Source organism: Cordyceps fumosorosea, assembly GCF_001636725.1.
Source record: "Cordyceps fumosorosea ARSEF 2679 chromosome Unknown scaffold_6, whole genome shotgun sequence".
Classification (NCBI taxonomy): Eukaryota; Fungi; Ascomycota; class Sordariomycetes; order Hypocreales; family Cordycipitaceae; genus Cordyceps; species Cordyceps fumosorosea.
In genome coordinates, this window is record NW_017387306.1 from 1042281 (window position 1) to 1062010 (window position 19730).

General features: G+C 54.0%; 5 protein-coding genes across 5 annotated transcripts; 3 read left to right on the forward strand and 2 right to left on the reverse strand.

Moving 5' to 3' along the window:
* Positions 1-786: 786 nt before the first annotated feature.
* Positions 787-1581, forward strand: ISF_03490 (iron sulfur assembly protein 1; the record flags this gene model as incomplete). The annotated part of the gene is made up of 2 exons (XM_018847096.1): positions 787-1480; positions 1544-1581. The coding sequence occupies 2 exons, from the start codon at positions 787-789 to the stop codon at positions 1579-1581; spliced, it is 732 nt and encodes a 243-aa protein (XP_018705985.1).
* A 311-nt stretch (positions 1582-1892) lies between these two features.
* ISF_03491 (Zn(2)-C6 fungal-type DNA-binding domain protein) lies at positions 1893-3921 on the reverse strand (the record flags this gene model as incomplete). The annotated part of the gene is made up of 3 exons (XM_018847097.1): positions 1893-2688; positions 2780-2916; positions 2992-3921. 3 exons carry the CDS (start codon positions 3919-3921, stop codon positions 1893-1895), a joined length of 1863 nt encoding a protein of 620 aa, XP_018705986.1.
* Positions 3922-5692: 1771 nt separating this feature from the next.
* ISF_03492 (NAD(P)-binding domain protein) lies at positions 5693-6929 on the forward strand (the record flags this gene model as incomplete). Its single annotated transcript, XM_018847098.1, has 2 exons — positions 5693-5733; positions 5882-6929. 2 exons carry the CDS (start codon positions 5693-5695, stop codon positions 6927-6929), a joined length of 1089 nt encoding a protein of 362 aa, XP_018705987.1.
* A 1609-nt stretch (positions 6930-8538) lies between these two features.
* ISF_03493 (Methyltransferase type 11) lies at positions 8539-9453 on the reverse strand (the record flags this gene model as incomplete). Its single annotated transcript, XM_018847099.1, has 1 exon — positions 8539-9453. The coding sequence occupies one exon, from the start codon at positions 9451-9453 to the stop codon at positions 8539-8541; it is 915 nt and encodes a 304-aa protein (XP_018705988.1).
* Positions 9454-14392: 4939 nt separating this feature from the next.
* Positions 14393-19454, forward strand: ISF_03494 (Major facilitator superfamily domain, general substrate transporter; the record flags this gene model as incomplete). Its single annotated transcript, XM_018847100.1, has 10 exons — positions 14393-15156; positions 15218-15908; positions 15964-16219; positions 16289-16396; positions 16956-17299; positions 17362-17908; positions 18173-18214; positions 18366-18700; positions 18884-19066; positions 19158-19454. The coding sequence occupies 10 exons, from the start codon at positions 14393-14395 to the stop codon at positions 19452-19454; spliced, it is 3567 nt and encodes a 1188-aa protein (XP_018705989.1).
* Between the last annotated feature and the right edge of the window lie 276 nt (positions 19455-19730).

The following is a 19730-nucleotide window of genomic DNA, read 5'->3' on the forward strand; positions in this document are numbered from 1 at the left end:
AATTAGAAAACAGCATAGAGCGTGATAGCGAGTGATACCCTGATAGCGGTAGTAGTTGTAACAACAGCAAATAGCGTTGAAAAATTGAATTTTCTACAAATATAGAGCATTTGCCGAGCTACCAAGTCGTTCTGAAATTGCTGGCAAAGTTGCGTCAGATGGAGATTCTACACTAAAAAGTTGGTTGTAACTTGGTGAGCTTTTGTGGGGACACGCTTCAAGCTGGTGCACGGACACCAAACTTGAATTGAGCAAATGACGCAGTCTATAATTTGCTGGTCCAAAATCGACTTGTTGTCTTGAAGGTTGTTGGCGATTGATTAAATTGAGGTCTGAACATTGATGGACACCTCTTTGGACTCGGGAAGCATTTAGCCCTGCTGACCCTGAAGTCTGGTGGTCAATTTCCAAAAGTCGCCACAAAAACAGGCAATTGTGACTAATACTGGCCATGTGATTGGCTCGGCGGAAGACGGACATGGAGAGTCAGGCCACGCTCCAAAGCCGCTGAGCCGAGCAACAAAACAACGCTGAGCCACTGCCCGTACAGTGTCTGCAGGTACCTCTGTACAGCACCACTTTACAAAGACAGCGCCCCAAATCTCATTACTAACCCTTTGCTCTCTCTCCCGACAGCTGCCGATTTCCCCAACCAAGTTTCATCACCAACATATTTTTTGCAATCGACAACCAACGACATGCGCCCATCTCGCTCATAAACTTCAAATCCCGTCTCCTTCGTATTCCACCGACAGGACCCGTCATCCGTCCCATGGTCCAGACATCATGAACGCCCACCTCTTCATCGGCCGTGTCGCCGCCGCCCGCCACGCCGCCTCCCGCCTGGCCCTCCGACAATTCTCGACGTCGAGGCCCGCGTGCGCCGCCTACCACCCCTACTCTTTGCCGTCGCAGTCATCGGGCAAAACCCGTGGGGATGAGCTCTCCGAGACCTCGATTGCCTTCCCCGAAGAGGCCCTGCCCCGGGTCCACGAGACGCGGCCGCCACCGTCCTCGCCAGCGTCACCCGCCCCCGCGCCATCACCACAACCACCCGCACAGGCTACCTCGCCAGCGCCATCATCATCAACGACAATGTCAACACCACAACCGAAGCCCGCCGCCGCCGCCGCCGCCGAGACCCAGCCGCAGAAAGCAAAGCCCACACGGCCGCGGTCGAAGCTGAGGCCACGTAAGGCGGCCATGAAGCTGACGCCCGCCGCCGTCGAGCAGCTGCGCAACCTGCTGGACCAGCCCGAGCCCAAGCTCATCAAGGTCGGCGTGCGCAACCGCGGCTGCAGCGGGCTGGCCTACCACCTCGAGTTCGTCGACAAGCCGGGCGCCTTTGACGAGACGGTCGAGCAGGACGGCGTCCGCGTCCTCATCGACAGCAAGGCGCTGTTCAGCATCATCGGCAGCGAGATGGACTGGGCCGAAGACAAGCTCAGCCAGCGATTTGTTTTCAGAAATCCCAACATCAGTACGTGCTGTCGCGTCATCGAACCACCCACCCTTGAGGAACTGTGTGCTAACTACTGAACAGAGGAGGAATGTGGTTGTGGCGAGTCTTTTATGGTATAGAAGATGCCAGCGTCCAGCGACAATTGTACATTTATGATTCGCATTTAGTTAGAGGGCGATTGCTAAGCCAATGATCGAGTGACCCAATGCCACCGACCGCATTGAGCGTCAGGAGATGCCGCGATGCAAGCGCCTGTGTCACCCGGGGACGACAGCAGGGGAAGAACCATTGAAGCGGCGTAACGAGGCGTTTGATCAGAACATGGGAATATCCTTTTTAGATCTTAGATCATTCAACGAAATACATTTATCTTCACGACAGTTTTTCAGGAATCTATTGTGCCTACGGGGTGCCACGTCGCGGCAGCATTCTACATGAAGAACAGACCTGGCAAGACGTCCAACGGCAGCGCCTCGAGCCAGCCTGGGCGCTCCAAGCCGCCATCCCGCTCCCACGTGTGCTGCAAGGCCCATATGGCGTCCTTGTACGCCATGCTCCCTATGTGGTGGCCGAGCCGTAGCAGCGACTTGCATATGAAGTCCTTGGTGCCCTCGCCCCGCGGCTCCTCCGCGACCGGGTCGACGGACATGCCCAGCACGAACAGCGGCCAGATCGTGAACTTGCCGAACCAGTCGGGCGCCGCGCGCTCCGTCTCCCAGACCCGCCGCAGCGAGGCGCCGAGCGTCTCGACCGCCGCCGCCTCCACTAGCCGCAGGTCGCCCACCCCGGTCAGTGCGTGGACGCCGCGGTCGAGGAGCAGCGTGCGGACGGCGTACAGCACGGTGGACATGTGGAAGGATCGGATGAGGTCCAGGAGGGCGGCGCGCGTGCGACCGCCCTCGGCCTCCTTGGCGCGCGGGCCGAACACCTCGGCGAGCCGCGCGGCGCGGGAGTCGAGCCAGTCCGCGGGGGAGAAGGCCAGGATGTCCTCCAGGAGCTGCCGCCGTAGGGGTAGCCTGGCGGCGATGCCGGCGGAGTCCTGGTGGTCGTCGTAGCGGGCCATGCTGATGCGCATGAGGCAGCTCATCAGGAAGTTGGTGCAGGGGAAGGCGGAGAGCCATCCCTCCTGGTATATGGGTATGACGTATTCCAGGTAGTCCTCGAACATGGCTTGTCGAGGCCGCAGGAGGCAGGCTGGCGTCCCGATGTCTCGCATCACCTCGACTCTAAATCACACATTAGTTGGTATGCCTGCTGGCGATTTGCTTTCTCGAGTTGATGCATTGGCAGTTCTCCTATGCGCCGAGTAAAACGTACTGCATCACTGTACATATATCGAAATTGACGGGTGTTGATTTTTCCAACGCAAAAGACTTTATCCCTCCTCGGGCGGCGATGACCGCTTGCGCCCCGAGGAGATGCTTGTCCCAGTCGCCGAAGAGCGATTGCTGGACCTATCGCAACGTTGTCAGCCAACACGGCACCCGCAGCGAACAACGAACGGCCACGCCGCCGCTCCACACACTCACCTGGCAGAGCATCACCGTCGTGACGACCTCGAGCAGGCCGCGCTGCGCGCGCGCGTCCGGGTCCGCGACCATGGCGGCCAGCGCGCGTGCCATGCGCTGCTGGTGGCGGAAGACGACGGGCACGAGCGGGTGCCGGACCGCGAGCAGCCTGCCGCCGCTGTCGCCGCCGTCGCGCAGCGCATACCGGTAGCCCGGCACGTAGGCGGCGACCTCGAGCGCCGACTGCGTCTTGCTGATGCGGTGCACGGCGGCGATGGAGACGAGCGGGTCGGCGACGACGTCCGGCAGGTAGCTCCAGAACTCGAGGAGCACGCGGAACGGGTTCTTCGGGGTGTCGAAGAGGACCAGGTCCGAGCAGACGTGGTCGTCATCTGTGAGGGTTAGTCTTTGTCGAGTGTCAGGGTGGTGGTGGTAGTGGGCGGTATAGATACAGTAGCGGAGGGAGTCGATGAGGAGCCGCTGCTGCTGGTAGCCCTCCGGGTCCAGTCCGGGGCTCGGGACGATGCTGCGCCGCCGCAGGTTCTCCTCACGGAAGCCGCGCATGCGCATGACGGCTCGGTACGCATCCAGGCTGGCGGTGCCCGGCCGCCTCGTCAGCTCCAGGCCGTCGCCGTCCGGCATGGCGAGCTCCGACGCGGCGCGCGGCATGAGCACCAGCTTGGGGCGGCCCTTTCTCCGGCCCCCCACCGCCGTCTCCGCCGCCACCGCTGGTTCCTCCGGCCGCTGCTGTTTTTGTGCGGCCCCGGTGCTGTCGCTCGACGACTGCGGCTGCACCCAGAGCAGGGCCTGCGCGCCGTAGCCGAGGCAGTCGACCCCGCGCACGACGCACTTGTTGCAGGTCGGACGAACGCCGTCGCAGCGCAGCCGGCGCCGGCGGCACGTATGGCAGTGTTGCGTCTTGTCGCTGGGTTGGGTTTCCTTGCGCGCCATGGCCCTGGGGGGTTAGCGATTCACATGTTCCTCCTGAGAGTTTGGAAGATATTGGAAAGGGGCCAAAACGGTGATAAGAAGGCGAGTTGTTCAGTCGTAGGAACAGTGGCTGAGTAGCCTGCGGTCAGCCTCGTTCTAGCCATGGCTACAATTTAAAGTTCAGCTCGGTGGAGGTCGTCGAGATTCAGGCTCAGGCTGGGGCTAGGTATGGTGCCGTAGGGCTGATTACTGCAAGCCGAGTCAATGCAAAATACGCACGGCTAAGAAGGGCCACAGCCTTTGTGTGCATGATGGTGATGTGACTGGGCCAGAGTGTTCTACGTTGCGCATCACGAATGTTGGGCACCAGAAAGAGGAAATAACTTGCTGTGGTACAGGTTAGCTATCTCGAGACATGTCGAAACCCGAGACTGAGCATAATCATATCCGGATTTTGAATGCTCCTAAATATTATCGGAAGAATATTTCAGGGCGACTCGAAGTCATACAGATAGTTACGGAAGAATATGCGGAAAGCTTGAGAACGAGAGCAAGAGGGGGGCCGAGTAGCAACTCGACGATGCTCAGGTCCGCATGTCTACCTGATCCAACTGGCTGGTATGAGTCCCTCAAGGGAGGGCGGCAACCATGACCGAAAGGAGCGAGGTGATGGTGTCAAGTCATCCTACCATCGATACCCATAGCACAGACTTTTCGAGTGACCTAGTTTTACAGGTAAAAAACACAAGTTTTGAGCCCAACTACTTTTGCGTTCTGGCGACAGCTGCACAAACGGCGGTCCGATATAACTGGTCGGCCCGCAGACTGAAGCTTGCCCAGCGCGGAATATGGGACTCGTTCCATTGGAGAACTTGGCTACAGTCAATCGTCGGCGATAGGCGACGAAAGCAATACCGCGCCGGCAGGATGGACGTTGCTGCGGAGGGCACAGAACAGGAAGCAACCCGGAGAGCGGTGTTTGTCCCGTGTGGTAAACGGCCGGGTCCATTTCGCTTATCGCTGGCTGGCCGGCGAGTGACTCAAGGATCGAAGAGGCGCCACAATATTGGGGAGCTTTGGCAGAAAAGCAGGGCAAGCGTGTGTTAATTCGCTCAAGGATTGGAAATCAACGTCGTTCAAGTCACCAAAATAGTAGACAAAGTCCGTTGTCGCTGTCTTTTAGAAGAAAGGAGTCGGGCCTTTTCTGCGCTGAAGCCGCTGTGACGAGTCCACTGGAGCCAGTTTTCCTGCCCACTTTATGGGTGTTTCGGAGATTTTCCAGGGCAGGTTACAGCGCAGTACAGAGAGAAGGGCCGCTGAACGGCACTGGGGCTTACCATAGTTGCAAGTGGGGGTGTCATTGGGGGGTCATGCAATAGCCTCCAAGATCTATGTATGTATGTATGTACATACATACATAGAATCCTGCGCAAACGAACGTGCTTAGGCTGTTACTGTGGATTGGCGTACAGGATGAACTTACTATATCTGCAGTTGTAGATTGATATTAGCAATACCGAAGTTTATTCATGCGAGTGGTACCTTGTGTATTCGATCTCAACATCGAGCCCCACCCAAGCTCTCCCAGCGGCGACTATCGACAGCGGTGACGTTTCCGCTAAAACGCCTCCATCTCAACATTATTTAAGCCCATCCCATCACAGCTAACGACAGGCTTTTCCCTCTCCGGTCGTCTGTCCGAAGCTTCCTTTATAGGAGCGGCGTATTCCAACTCCCCCTCATTCCTCAAATCATCTCAATTACACCTTTTCAACCTCGCTACACACACAAAATGGCCACCAAAACATTCAACGTCGGCGTCATTGGATATGGGTATGTCTGCTACCCCTCCCCCTCCCCCTCCCCCTCCCCAACAACAGCCGATCAAATCCTCCACCAAGTCTCATCCTTTACACCACACGAGCCAAATGCGTCACTACATCCCCTCAGTCCGCAGCAATGGCTAACGTTCGCCCCCCAGCATGTCCGCCAAGATCTTTCACATCCCCTTCATCACCACGACACCGCAGTTCAAGCTGTATGCTATCGTCCAGCGCAGCCCCAAGGACGGCAACTCGGCGCCGGCCGACCACCCCGATGCGAAGCACTACACCGACGCCAACGACCTGCTCGCCGACCCGGCCGTCGACGTCGTCGTCGTCACCACGCCGCCCGACAACCACTTCGCGCTGACCAAGGCCGCGCTCGACGCCGGCAAGCACGTGCTGACCGAGAAGCCGTTCGTGCCGACGTCCGCCGAAGCCGACGCGCTAATCGCCGCGGCGCGCGCCCGCGGCCGCCTGATCTGCGTGTACCAGAACCGCCGCTGGGACTCGGACTTCCTCGCGGTGCGCCACCTGCTGGACGCGGGCACGCTCGGGCGCGTGCTCGAGTTCAACACGCACTTTGACCGTTACAAGGCCGCGGCCGCGACCAACTGGAAGGGTGAACTCGGCATCCCCCAGGGCGGCAGCGCGCTCTTCGACCTCGGCACGCACCTCGTCGACCAGGCGTACGTGCTCTTCGGCCTGCCGCGCGCTGTGCACGGTCGCGTGCTCTCGCAGCGCGCCGGCGCGCCCGACTTCTTCAACCCGGACGCCGTCGCCGCGGAGCTCACCTACCCGGACGGCAAGCTCGTGCACGTGCGCATCAGCGCGCTCAGCGCCGAGGTCGAGCAGCTGCGCTTCTGGGTGCGCGGCGACAAGGGCAGCTTTCGCAAGCTCGGCCTGGACCCGCAAGAGGACCAGCTCAAGGCCGGCGAGAAGCCGTCGGCGGCGGGCTTCGGCAAGGACAAGGCGGAGAGCATGCGCCTGACGGTGGTGGACGCGCAGGGCAAGTCGTCGGTGGTGCCGGCGCCGGACCTGAAGCCGGAGACGTACACGGCGTTTTACCACGCGTGGGGCAGGGCGGTCGAGTCCGGCAAGGAGGAGGACGTGCCGGTTAAGCCGACCGAGGCGCGCGACGTGCTGCGCATCCTCGAGGCCATCCTCGAGAGCGCCAAGTCGGGCAGGGACGTTAGTTTTGAGTGATGAGGGTGGATGACTTTATCTGGGACAAGGAGCTATCAATAAAATTAGTGGTAATATTTTCGCAAATGCCAAAAGTTGATCTCAAGATGCCTTTCAATGCCCGTGCGCCAGATATGACGCAGGTGCCGATCGACGTGCAACACAACTACGAGGAGTGCAGAGTCAACTCAAACAACAGGTGAGTCAACAGGAATCAGACCCTCTTGACAATTGAGCGCGGTGGGTTTCTACAGCTTCCGTCAGCACTAGTTTGACGATTGTCTATCAAAGGTCAACGGCTTTTTTACAGATGTGAGACCTGGGAAACTTGTACGACCATTGTCCCTCCTCGTCATGGACAAAGCCAGGCAATAACTAACGTTAGACACAGACCTGCCAGCACCACCCCTCCCCCGGCACCGATTTACTACTAGAACATAGTTGTTCAGCCTCTTATAAAATACCTACTTAACTAATATATAACTATTGAAAAGATATATAATTTTATTTACTTTATAAAGATACAGTATATAAAGACTTTATTTAATTCGATATCTGCGTCCTTAAGCCGAATAACCTCTATTCGTAAGCTCGAGACTCCACTCAACGCGACATTAGCTGGGGGGTGGGATCAATCTACCCTAGAGTAGAAATATGGAAGCTGCTGGTGTGGTTACTGCTGGTGTTGTTTTGTTTTTGTGTATTTTTAAGGTAACCCGACAATTCGATATGATTTTGTTCATTTTGGAGTTCTTTAAATACTTAAATGAATGTAGTTGGCTGTGGTTGGTAATGCTACTAATCGCATATTATTTTTAAGGCTAACAATTCAACTCGAAGCGTAGTATCCCACATCAGCGGAATTGCGACGCATAGACAAGAGATCACATAGGAATCATGAATATTAAAGCAAGCCATAAAATAACCTAATATAGTTTCATATGCCGACCAATACTCAAGGGATGAAGTCGCAAACAACCACGCTGTGTTCAAGCACCTCTTCGTACACGGTAGTAGGTGAGTTCTCCGTTACAACGTATGTACCTCGGACAAGCCATTAGTGGTATACGCCGGCTCAGGCCGTGTCCCCAATTCATAAAAGCTTAATACAGGAGTTATTGCCAATCTTACCACATTGCCCATATTATGCGATGAATGTTCGGCAGCCCGCGACCCGGTGTGTTGGTGTTATTGGTGACTGCGTACGTCGTCGGCGCTCGGCGTGAGGCTAGGCGCGACGACGACGAGGTACAGGGCCGCCGCCAAGGCGACGGGAGAGAAAGTCTAGGTGGTGAAGGGGTGGCGCTCGAGGTGACGGACGGTGAACTCGACGTGGCAGCGGGAGGGCATGGTGTAAAGCGGGCGGGAGGAGCAGATAAACATGCTTATGATAGGCTTGGCGGCCAATGAGGAGGAAGAGGAGGACGGGGGATATATCAGGAAAATAGAGCAATGCCTTTGACGACTCCTGCCATGCCGCATGTCTGGCTCGCGTTTGTCCATCGGCAAGCCTGGACTGGGTAAGATCTATACTAGCAAGTCTCGATTTGTCACTGGCATCCGTGCACGTCTGCCTTTTGATCGTAAGCGGACAAATGATTTTCTAAAGCACCTCTTAAGTCTTTGCTTGCTAACTGCTTTTTGGCGAGTCGTCTGGTTTCCTCGCGCTTATAGAGACGTATCGCCAGTGCTCCCGTGCGTTGTAGGCATAAGCTCCGCCTACTGTGTTGATAAAGTACTTTTGCAGGCCGAACAGTTGAACGAGGAGATTAGGAATCAACGCCAGCAGCCAAAAAAGTCGCAGCATCGGGCGTACATTCACCGAATAATCTTGGACTTGAATGTCCACGAACCCGGCACCTTGGAGGAGCCTCTCAAAGTAGCCGCGCTTCGCCCTATCCCAGGTTGGCATGGCACCAAAGTCGCTCATCTGCTTCATTGCCTTGGCCAGGACAGGTCCGATTTCCTCTTCCGACTCGAAATTATAGTCATATTCCTGCAGGACAATATGGCCGCCGGGCCGCAGGATACGGAGGAAGCCGGCTACAACCTGCTCCGGCTCCGTCGCGTGTACCAGAGTCTCCATGGTGTAGACTCCGTCAAATGAATCGGACTGCAGCGTCTCAAGGTGATGATAATCCATCTTCTGCACCGATACCTGGCTTTGCAAAGGCCCAGACTTACTAATGTTCCTACGTGCCTTTTCCAGGTGATGGTCCATGATGTCAATGCCGGTCATCTTCAGCCCTCGGCCAGCCATGTACAATGCGACATGACCAACACCACAGCCGGCATCGAGAACACGGGAGCCGGTGGGAAGATCTAACCGGTCGAACAATTTTTGCTCCATCCGCCGCAGCGGACCGCTAACGGGTAGCATCCACCATGTGTCCTTTTCCCAGTAACCGAAGTGGCGTGTGCCGCCGAGGACCAGACGATAGCCAATTCTCGACTCGAGCGATGCGTACAGCGATTGGACGGCGGGATTATTGTTGATTATGGGTTCGTTCGGCGCAGTCGTGCTCGTTTGTGTGGATGTAGGCATTTTGCTGGTCGGGGGTTGCCTTTGGCAGGTAGTATACACTGTCCATGCATGTTAATAATCGTGGGCGGCTAAAGTGCTGCTATTGCGTATTTCTTGCGCCGGCCGGTTGTGACTTACCAATGAGGCAGATTGGGCGGTATAGTAAAGCAGCCAAAGCTCGAGATCAAGAGATAGAAGAGATGGAAAAGGTTGGACAACCCACAGCTGAAGCACAAAGTTCAAAATCTTTCGTGTGCTGGTGCCATGGATGGTGATAACTGACGTGGCGATATGCAGGGGAAGCCAAGGGAAATTTGACTTGTGCCAGCTTGTCAGCCCCCGACTCGTGCACATGTGATTGGACCCAAAAAACCCACCGTCGTGCATATTGCGTTCATCGGGCGGCTGTGGACATTAACTAAGTTATGTCGAGCCTCGACATATTTCCGTAACATCATGTTCACAAAATACAAATTATGTCCTACCAGTCGACTTATGTCAAAACATGTATATCATTTGCTAGCTTGGAAAAAGGAAAAAAGAAAACCCATCAGAAATACAATACGTTTTCTTAGCTACGTATTGCTTTTAGCTAGTAAAGTACCTTTCTTCTGGCTAGGTACGTACCTAACCAAGTACCTACAGTAGAAGAGACCTAATAATAAGTCCATACCTAGGTACCTAATAAGTACCTCAGCCAGCCAACCAGCCAGTCAGCTAGCCAGGAAACCATGACACAGCCAGCAAGGAAGCAGGAAGCAAGAGACGGACCTGCTTGATTACGCTGGTTCTCTCTCTCTTCCTCTCTTGCTGGCTAACATGTAGACCGAGAGGCTAATAGGAGGTCAAGAGAGGGGGTAGGGTACAATGAATTGCGCTGTGATGGACCAGCTCACGTGAGCTCGTTTTAGTAACTTGAACCGAGAGCCTGTTTTCCAAAAAAAGATCCTGCAGGAATAAGACCAATCTGCAGCCAGCCGCCAAGTTTCACCTGGCTGCTTACTACTGGCTGGAGCGAGCGCGGGTTTCCAATTAACTTAACAATGTATAGACTTGCATATGCAGCAGAGCATCAAGGGCGGTTAATGGCTATTAAAACTGCAATACTATCCGCCGTTGACATGTGGCCTCATGCATTCCCTTTTCATTATACTGCTCTTTTGTCGGTCTCGAATTTATGTTTGTGGTTTGTCGCATGTTGTGCTTTCTGTTGTGGCGCGCCAGATCATAAAACAAGCTTACCAGCGCTATGATTCCATCCAACAATGAGACGGTCGGCTGGATGTCCTCAGCTGATAATCGGGGAACAGCAGATCTCATGTGGTCAAGCTGTGTAACCATTTTTCTTTGTGTGTGGGTGTCTACCTATCCAAATGCGCCGGCTCCAAAGGATCTATGGTATCACAAACTCGCCGACAAGGTGAACTTGGCCTTCATTGGGCTTCTAGGCCCCGATATTTTACTGGCACTAGCCGCGGGCCAGTTGAGCAGCGCAAGGAGAAGCGTTGTGGTACGGCTGTTGGACCCTTCAATGTCACTACTTTAGCTGACTAATGTTGCGTCAGAAATTCAACGAGATGTCGGCTGGTTCGTGGTCACTAACACAGGGATTTTATGCCGACATGGGCGGCTTTCATGTCGTAAGCTGCGATTACCCAGAGGGGTTTCCTGTCAATGCAGAGCAGCTATACTACCTCGTTCGTCACCGCTTTGTTGATATGCCTTCGCTCACAAAGCGAAGAATACATGATATGAGCAACTTTGACCCTCTATCTAAGTATGACCATCCCTAGCAGCCTTTTAATGTGACGGCTAACGAACCTCAGGATCGTTACATTGTGGCAGCTGCTATGGTATACTGTGACAGTCATGACACGGGTACAGCAGGGCTACAGTATCACCACACTAGAGCTTACCACTGTTACTTTTGCTGTGGTTATGCTCGCGACATCTGCATTTTGGTTCTGCAAGCCACAAACACCAATCATCACATACCTGAATACAATAAATATGTGCAGCATGGCATCAGTTCGAGAATTTGCTCGGCGCCGCGTGAGTCGTCTTTCCCAATTTGGTGCCGACATGTCACAGGATCTCACAGAGTATAGACACACCCGCAATTGCCAGAGCAGTGGTATCGGACCCCTCTCGATTTCGCCTCCTCCCGAGATTTCATCATGGACAAGCATTGGGCCTACTATGCCGATCTCAGTCTCAAAGCAAAGCTGCCACTATTTCACCGGGCTACTAAGATCCAATGGGATAGAATACCAGCGGATGTCTGGTATGAAGTTGAAGGCTGGCTTATACCTCTTGCCTTGGTGGTGCAGATTCCATTTTGTATTGCCTTTATAGCGGCATGGAACTTTTACTTTCCATCCACAACGGAGCGACTGCTTTGGCGCGCAGCGAGCGTTTTCCACACAGCATATTCCTTCATCGGCACAGCATATTACTTTTACAGAATGGCCCCCGACCGGAGTAAGACAAAAATTGAGAACAAAGTTGAGGATGACGCAGCGCGTGCAGATCTGCTTACACAGTCCTCACGCTCAATGACTGGCGAGCTTCAAACCGGTATGCAAGCCTCTGATGCGGCAAAACCAATTAAAACAGGCATAGGAAAATCCATTGAAAAGAAAATCCAGGCATGGGCCAGCCGGATGCGGAATCTTTCCCCGGATGGAGACCCAAGCATGGCCATGTCGTTGCGGTGGACTATTAGCTTTTTCTTACCTACAGTTGTGTACATCTTTTGTCGCCTCTACTTTTATGTCGAAGACTTTATTTCGCTGAGGTCTCAACCGGCTGATGTATATAGTACCGCACATAGCTTCTTACCTTTTCTTTAAATAAAAACCTAGCCCTTTTCAGGCCTCTGACCTACCCCTAAGTCCCTTAATAGGTCTACAAAGTCTTTTAATAGTTTATTATAAAAATAATAACCTTTTTATTTTTATTAGTATTAGTCTATTATTAAGTTATTTTTTCCTACTCTAAAGGAGACTTAGATTTTAAAAATTATACTACTTAATACTATTTTTCTCTTAATTATAGTATTCTTTATTAATAAGAGTCTTTTTATTAATTTTAAAAATATATATTAAATTAAATAGCTATTAAAAATAAATAAAATCTTAATAGAAAATAATTTAAATAAAAGTCTAAATTATATATATTCTTATATACTTTTATTGTATAAACTAGGCTTTATAAATAGTTTTAAAAGTAGTAAATTAGTAGTAAATAGGTGCTAGGGGAGGGGTGGTGCTGGTAGGTCTGTGTCCGACGTTAATAAGCCGCGGAGATCTGTGGCGTTTTTCTTCCCTGCTCTAGACAAGGCTTGCCGACGCCACCCGGAGCTTTGATCGTGTGGCATGACGTCGTCTTCTGAGTCTGAATCGGCATGCTTGAAGGTAGTAGATACATAAGCCAGGCTGCAAAATCCCAGAGTTGCGGTGCCAGCAAATACCACATTTCACCCAGCCTGCGATTATTCACGGTTGATTTGCCCCATGCCCTGGCTCAGCTTGAGAATTCGTCTCCCAGACCAGAGGCAGTCCGCTTTATCAAGGCCGTCCATGGCAAACCATGTAACTTGGACTTTCTGGGGGGGTCTCCCGAAAAGAACCCCTTTGTTTATTAGTAGGTTTTGTTGGTCACGGCAGACAGAGCATGTCAGCTCAACTCATTCAGCAGGTCAGCCACATCGACAACTGCCAAGGAACAAAAAAAAAATGATCTTCTCCATCTCCCCTGGCAGGTCGAGTTTTTCACGGAGCATCTGGAAACAGGCAGCAGAATAAAGTGTCTTCTCATTGGAGCGCGCGAGGGCGATGTTGTGGGGGACCCGAACCGACTGCGAGTTCCCACACATTGTTTCCATAATTTCTTCCTCCCCTGGAGGTAAAACTAGTTCATTATTGACTCCGTGGCATGGGAATTTATTAACTAGTTGGCTGCGGAGCGACTGGGCTGCATTCTGGGGGTTCGACGGATGGATGGATGCGGGCCGTCTAGTCAAAATCCAAAGTTTCACTCGCAAGCCAAGGTCCGTCGAGGAAAAAAAGGCCTGGGCCATAATTTCATGTTAGCTTTTCCTCCGCTGACGCCAAGTCGATGGAGTGGCGCTATTCTCCTGCACCTACAGTAACTATAGGCCACGGACAGGCTCGCGGCAGAACGCCACCCGGTCCACGATGGTCGCTAAACCTTGTTAGTGGACGCCAGCCGTGCTTTCCGTGAAGCCGCCAAGAAGGATAGCAGCCACAGTGATTGAGAGTGTTTTGGTTCTCGAGTGACAAATTACCCGTCGTTGGTCGAGAACCACAAGACGCAAGACAGAGACTGCGCCGGACACTCCGTACCTACAGTTGCCATGGCTCCGCGGGCTAGCATTCCTTATCCACGTCGGGGCCGAGGGAGCGAGGAATTTCTGTTCTCTACCATAAAAGCGTTTTCCCATGGGTTATCTACGTGACCGTCTCCCTTAGCTCTCGTGCTTTCTCCTCATTTTCCAGGTGGAAAGTTGGTGAGTCGTTCTAGTATGCCAACTAGTCGTATTAATCTCGTAATGTACTTTATCCACGTCCTGCTGAGGTGAGGCGGCGGGGCTTTTGTGTGTTTGTGCTAGGACGAAAAGTGTGTTAGCAATCTTCGATGAAAGAGAGACATGATGTCACCTCGCAAACACGCTTCCTAGAGACATGGTGGAGAATCGGACCGCCCCAAACACTAACAAAAGCCGGCTGTTGTCCGTCGAGAGGAACAAGTAATAATATTGGAGTAAACTTTGCTGGCCATTGTCTATTTAAAACTCTCCTCCTCCAGTGCCTGGCTGTTTTTTTCTCCTAGGATTGAGTTGCCCTAGTCCCCCTTCCTCGTCTCCTACCCATCGCGGGGCCGTATCAAACAGCAAAACACCACACAAACGAAACGTCCCCTTGGGATCTTCTTTATCATGATGCCGACGGCTCACTTGTCTGAGGACCCCCCGCAGGTCATGAACCAGGAAGACCTCAGGCGCGCCAACCAGCTGCTCAAGAACCACCCTCCCAGTGGCAATGCCCCCGATGCCGAGAAGGAAAAGGCTGGCGAAAAGGCCGGCGCGGGCAGCGACTCTGCCGACGGCGAGAACGGCACCGGCAGCGCCAACGGGACGACGACGCGCCTCGAGAAGCTCGGCACACACGACAAGTACGAGATCACCGAGGACGACTGCTATGACGAGCTCGGCTACTCGTTCCCGACCTGGCGCAAGTGGTACATCCTGACCGTCATCTTCTGGGTGCAGGTCTCGATGAACTTCAACACGTCGCTCTACTCCAACGGTCTCGAGGGCATCAAGCACGAGTTCGGCGTCAGCCTGCAGGCCGCGCGCTGCGGCGCCATGATCTTCCTCGTGCTCTACGCCTTTGGCTGCGAGCTGTGGGCGCCCTGGTCCGAGGAGTTTGGCCGCTGGCCGGTCCTGCAGCTCTCGCTCTTCCTGGTCAACATCTGGCAGCTGCCGGTCGCGCTGGCGCCCAACTTCGCGACCGTCATGGTGGGACGCGCGCTGGGCGGCCTGTCGTCGGCCGGCGGCTCGGTGACGCTCGGCATGATCGCGGACATGTGGGAGGCCGACAACCAGCAGTACGCCGTCGCCTACGTCGTCTTCTCGTCCGTCGGCGGGTCGGTGCTGGGGCCCATCGTCGGCGGCTTCGTCGAGCAGTATCTTCACTGGAGGTAAGAACACGGACAAGAAAGACACAAAGAACTCCATATAACTGACAGCTACCGTTTCTAGATGGGCAATGTGGGTGCAGCTCATCCTCGGCGGCTTCGTCCAGATCGTCCACTTCTTCACCGTCCCCGAGACGCGCACCACCATCATGATGAACCGCATCGCCAAGCGCCGCCGCACCAAGAACGGCGAGAACATCTGGGGCCCCGACGAGCTCGTCCCCTACAGCGACCGCTTCTCCGTCAAGGAGATCCTGTCCACCTGGGCACGCCCCTTCCGCATGTTCCTCACCGAACCCATCGTCCTCGTCCTCTCGCTGCTGTCCGGCTTCTCCGACGCGCTCATCTTCATGTTCATCCAGTCCTTCGGCCTCGTCTACAGCCAGTGGCACTTCTCCAAGGTCCAGATCGGCCTCTCCTTCATCCCCATCGGCGTCGGCTACCTGCTCGCCTGGCTGCTCTTCATCCCGGCCATCCGCCGCAACATCAAGGAGCGCGAGGCCAAGCCCAACGACGAGCGCGCCCAGTACGAGTCGCGCCTCTGGTTCCTGCTCTACACGGCGCCGTGCCTGCCGATCGGCCTCATCGGATTTGCCTGGACCATCCAGGGGCCCCCCATCCACTGGATCGGCTCCATGGTGTTTGCTGCAATTGTCGGCATCGCCAACTACGCCATCTACATGGCGACGATTGACTACATGATCTGCGCCTATGGCCCCTACTCTGCTTCCGCCACGGGTGGCAATGGCTGGGCTGTAAGTTTCGTCATCATCATTTCCCAAACAAACAGGTTGCTAACATTGTTGACAGCGTGACTTCTTGGCTGGTGTCTTGACCATCCCTGCCGTCCCCTTCTTCAGCAACATCGGAGCTTCCAGCGGCAAGAACCTGGAATACGCCTCCACCATCCTGTTCTGCATCTCCTTCGTCCTCGTCATTGCGGTATACGTCATCTACTGGAAAGGACCCGTTCTGCGACATCGCTCCCCCTTTGCCCAGCAACTCGCCGATGCCCGTCAAGAGCACCCTGGCCGTCGCAACAGCGTCATCCACGAGGGCCGCCGAGGTAAGCCATTTCTCTGGATTTTCTCTCACATCATTTCTTCATGTAGACACGTGCTCACACCATCAACAGCATCAAAGGCCTCTGGCACCGACCAGCGACCAGGAGCTGAGCGACGATACAGCCAGCAGCACCGCTTCTTCGGTGAAAGCCGCGTCACCCCTCGCCAAACTCCCCGTGGTACGCCATCCGCAAGCCGTCGGCCTAGCGTTGCAAACCTGCACGCTAAATAATTTGTTTGGTCTTGTTCCTGCGCGGTGGTGATGGTCGAGGATGCCCATACTTTGGAGGCTAATGTGCCATATTGAAATGATTTCGAGGGGAAAGTAGTGGAGGTGGTGGCTGGCCTCAGACGGCTGGCATCATTTTGCATGATACCTTTTAGTTCTCTTGATTACCTCTTCTTGCGGAAACGCCATTTATTATCTTACCTGTTCATTTTTAAGTTCAGCTGAAATTACCTTTGCGTGAAACTAGACAACCATTCTCGATGGTGTGTGATACTCTACTAACACATCTAGCCTGTACCTTGGCAGCAGTAGGATAGGATGCTAGCAGCTGAACAGCTACCGCAGATCGCAGTTGAACGAGTGGCGATTGTTTTTTATTTTTGCGGTGCTTTTAAAAGGAAATCTCTTTCCAGACTCTTTTTGAAATGCAACTTCCTGTCTCTCAAATAAGCTGCTGATTATTGTCATATTGTCGTCACTACCAATAATGCGCATCACAATTGTCCCAGCCGGCCCCAAGACGTCCGCGGCAACGATTCGGGAGTTGCTGAAGAAGACATCGAGTGATGTCGAGGTATATGGCGTCTATCGCAATCTAGGAAAAGTCCCCGAAGAGTTCAAGTCGCATCCCAACTTCCGCGCCGTGTGCGGCGACATTGAGAATGCGTCTTCGCTGGACCTCGTCGGCTCAGATGCCGTGATGACGAGCACGCCGCCAATCTTCAGCGAGGGTGACCCTTTCACCAAGGCAGAACAGGTGTCGCAGAACGTCAAGGATGCCGTTGAAAGAGCAGGAGGGGTAAAGCGGCTGATGCTGCTCAGCAGCTTAGGCGCCGAGTTTGCCGAAGGCGTTGTAAGCCGCCCACTCTGAGGATGCAAGCAAATTTGTGAAGCTCAGCACTCATCACGCACCAGGGCGAAATCAAGACGAACCACATTGCTGAGAAGATCCTGGGGACTACGAATGTCCCGGAGATTCTCATCGTGCGATGCGGGTACTTTATGGAGAACTGGGCGCTGTTCAGCGCCCAGACGCTTCAGGGTAGCGACGGGCCGTACGTGGACTCGACCATCACGCCGCTCGACTTCCAGCTGCCTATGGTGGCCGTCGCGGACATTGGGTCGACTTTTGCGACGGGCCTGCTCTCGAGCTATGCGCCGCCGACCAAGCCTTACGTGTTTGCCCTGCACGGCCCGCGGGAGTACTCGCCGAATGATGCCCAGGTCGCCCTTTCCAAGGCGATGGGGAGGCCGGTTGCGATCAGGGCGATTGAGAGGAGCAAGATGCCTGAGTACTTCGGCGCGTTTCTGCCGCCCAGTCTCGTGGGGATCTGGGTGGAAATGTCCTTGTCGTTCTTGCCAGGCGGCATCGCCGCGCCGGGTTCCGCGGGGGTTGAGAAGTTGGATATTGTGCGTGGCAAGATTGGAATCGAAGAAGCTCTCAAGGATGCTGTGGCTGCGGGTAAGTAAATCTAGTCTTGGCTGCGGTCTAGGAATGAAAAGCATCAATTTGAACCCTGGAGGAGTCTCTCTGTATGCCTGTCCGTGTGTATTGGCCACTGTGCCTCGGCGTATCGGGCGTCTCTAGTAGAGACGTACCTGACTCGTTGACTCTTAAAAATCGCATACATTAGTTATTCTGAAATAATATTCCCCGTGGAAGTTTCGGGACACTACAGCCAATTGAATAGTAAATCTCACCAATATATTCAACTACGTGTCTCAGCAACGAGACCGGAGATGCTGCTGAAGGGCGCCGATGACGTTGGTGGGTCTCAGAGTCATTGAGCCGACACGAAGCGCTATCCGGCGGGAAGTCCGTGCTATTTGTACTATTTCAACTCAGACATTGGCATCTCCGAAGCCGTCAATTCATCCCGTACAGCTGATTACCCGGATATACTCTGGGAAATCCTGAGAAATGATCGCCAAGCATCAATTATTACGCCTCCGCGTCAGCCAGGGTATTCCTGGCACGCGACGCGCCTTGAGCAGTACCTGCGTCCGGAGGCACAACGGAGCGGCTGCCCCGGCAGAGACGACACCGAATTCACGATGGCTCTCGGACATGCGCCATCGACTGTCTACGGGCATCTCCAAGAGGGCGGAAGAACCCAAGGTTGTCGCACAGCTAAAGCATCACATGAGCTATCTGGACCAACACTGGCTCAGTCTGTCTGCCGGCCGCGAAGGCTTCCTCGCTGAGCCTCAATGGCGGGGGTTAGACAAGCACAACATTGCATGGGGGGACATGGTATGTTACATGCCATGGCTATGGATTTGTTTGGATCAAAGACAAACAATCGCTAACAAGGAGTGTGCAAAATAGGATTCAATGGTGAGTACACACCAGCACGGATGACGTCGATTTGCAGGTACCGGCTAACCACCACCAAGGGTATGGATACCATTGATGCATGCTGGAAACTTGCCAAAGCTGACTCTGATAGGCCACGTGAACAACGTCATGTATAACCGATTTGCTGAATCCGGTCGCGTCAACTGGATGATGAACGTGGCTGCTCACGTCGCACCTGAAAATCGACGAGAATTCACAGACCTCATGTCGCCACGAGGCATAGGTCTGATCCTTGCCAGCATACGAACCGACTATAAATTTGTAAGTCATTTCCGGCACAATGCCTCTTCCCTTGGCTGGTCTAAGAGACATCTATCTAACTGGTCCATCCCATCCGTCTTGTTTCTGGCAGCCGATGACCTTTCCCGACCAAGTCACTGTGCTACACAAGCTTGTAACAAAGCCAGGCAGCACGTCCGACAGAATCCTCATGGAAGCGGTCGCCTACTCGCACAAGCACAAACGGGCAGCCGCGCGGTTCTTTGAGGACATTGCCGTGTACGACTACCGAGCAGCAAAGAAGGCGCCGCTCAAGCCCTTCATGGTAGAGGAGATGCAGACCATGTACGAGTTGCAGGATCAGCGGCGGCAACAAACCGAGCAAAAGGTCCAAGAGCTCCTTCAGTCTATGGACGAGCTTCAAGTTTGAGAAGCTCCGACACAATGCAGGCGCAATGGACCTCTCTTTACACAGGACGACAAAGTCTAACAATATGTACAGTTTGTATTTCTCATGCATGTATGTACTAGCTAAGCAACAGCGAGTGTGTGTATGTACGGACAATGGCGCGTCGAGACGGCCTCGGTAAATATAGACAGAGAAGAGAAGAGAAAAGAAGGCGTACAACGCAAAATTGGCCTCGCGCTTGCCAAAACCAGTTCGGCCCTCCCCGTCTAACGCGTGATTGAATCGGGACTGGAAAGG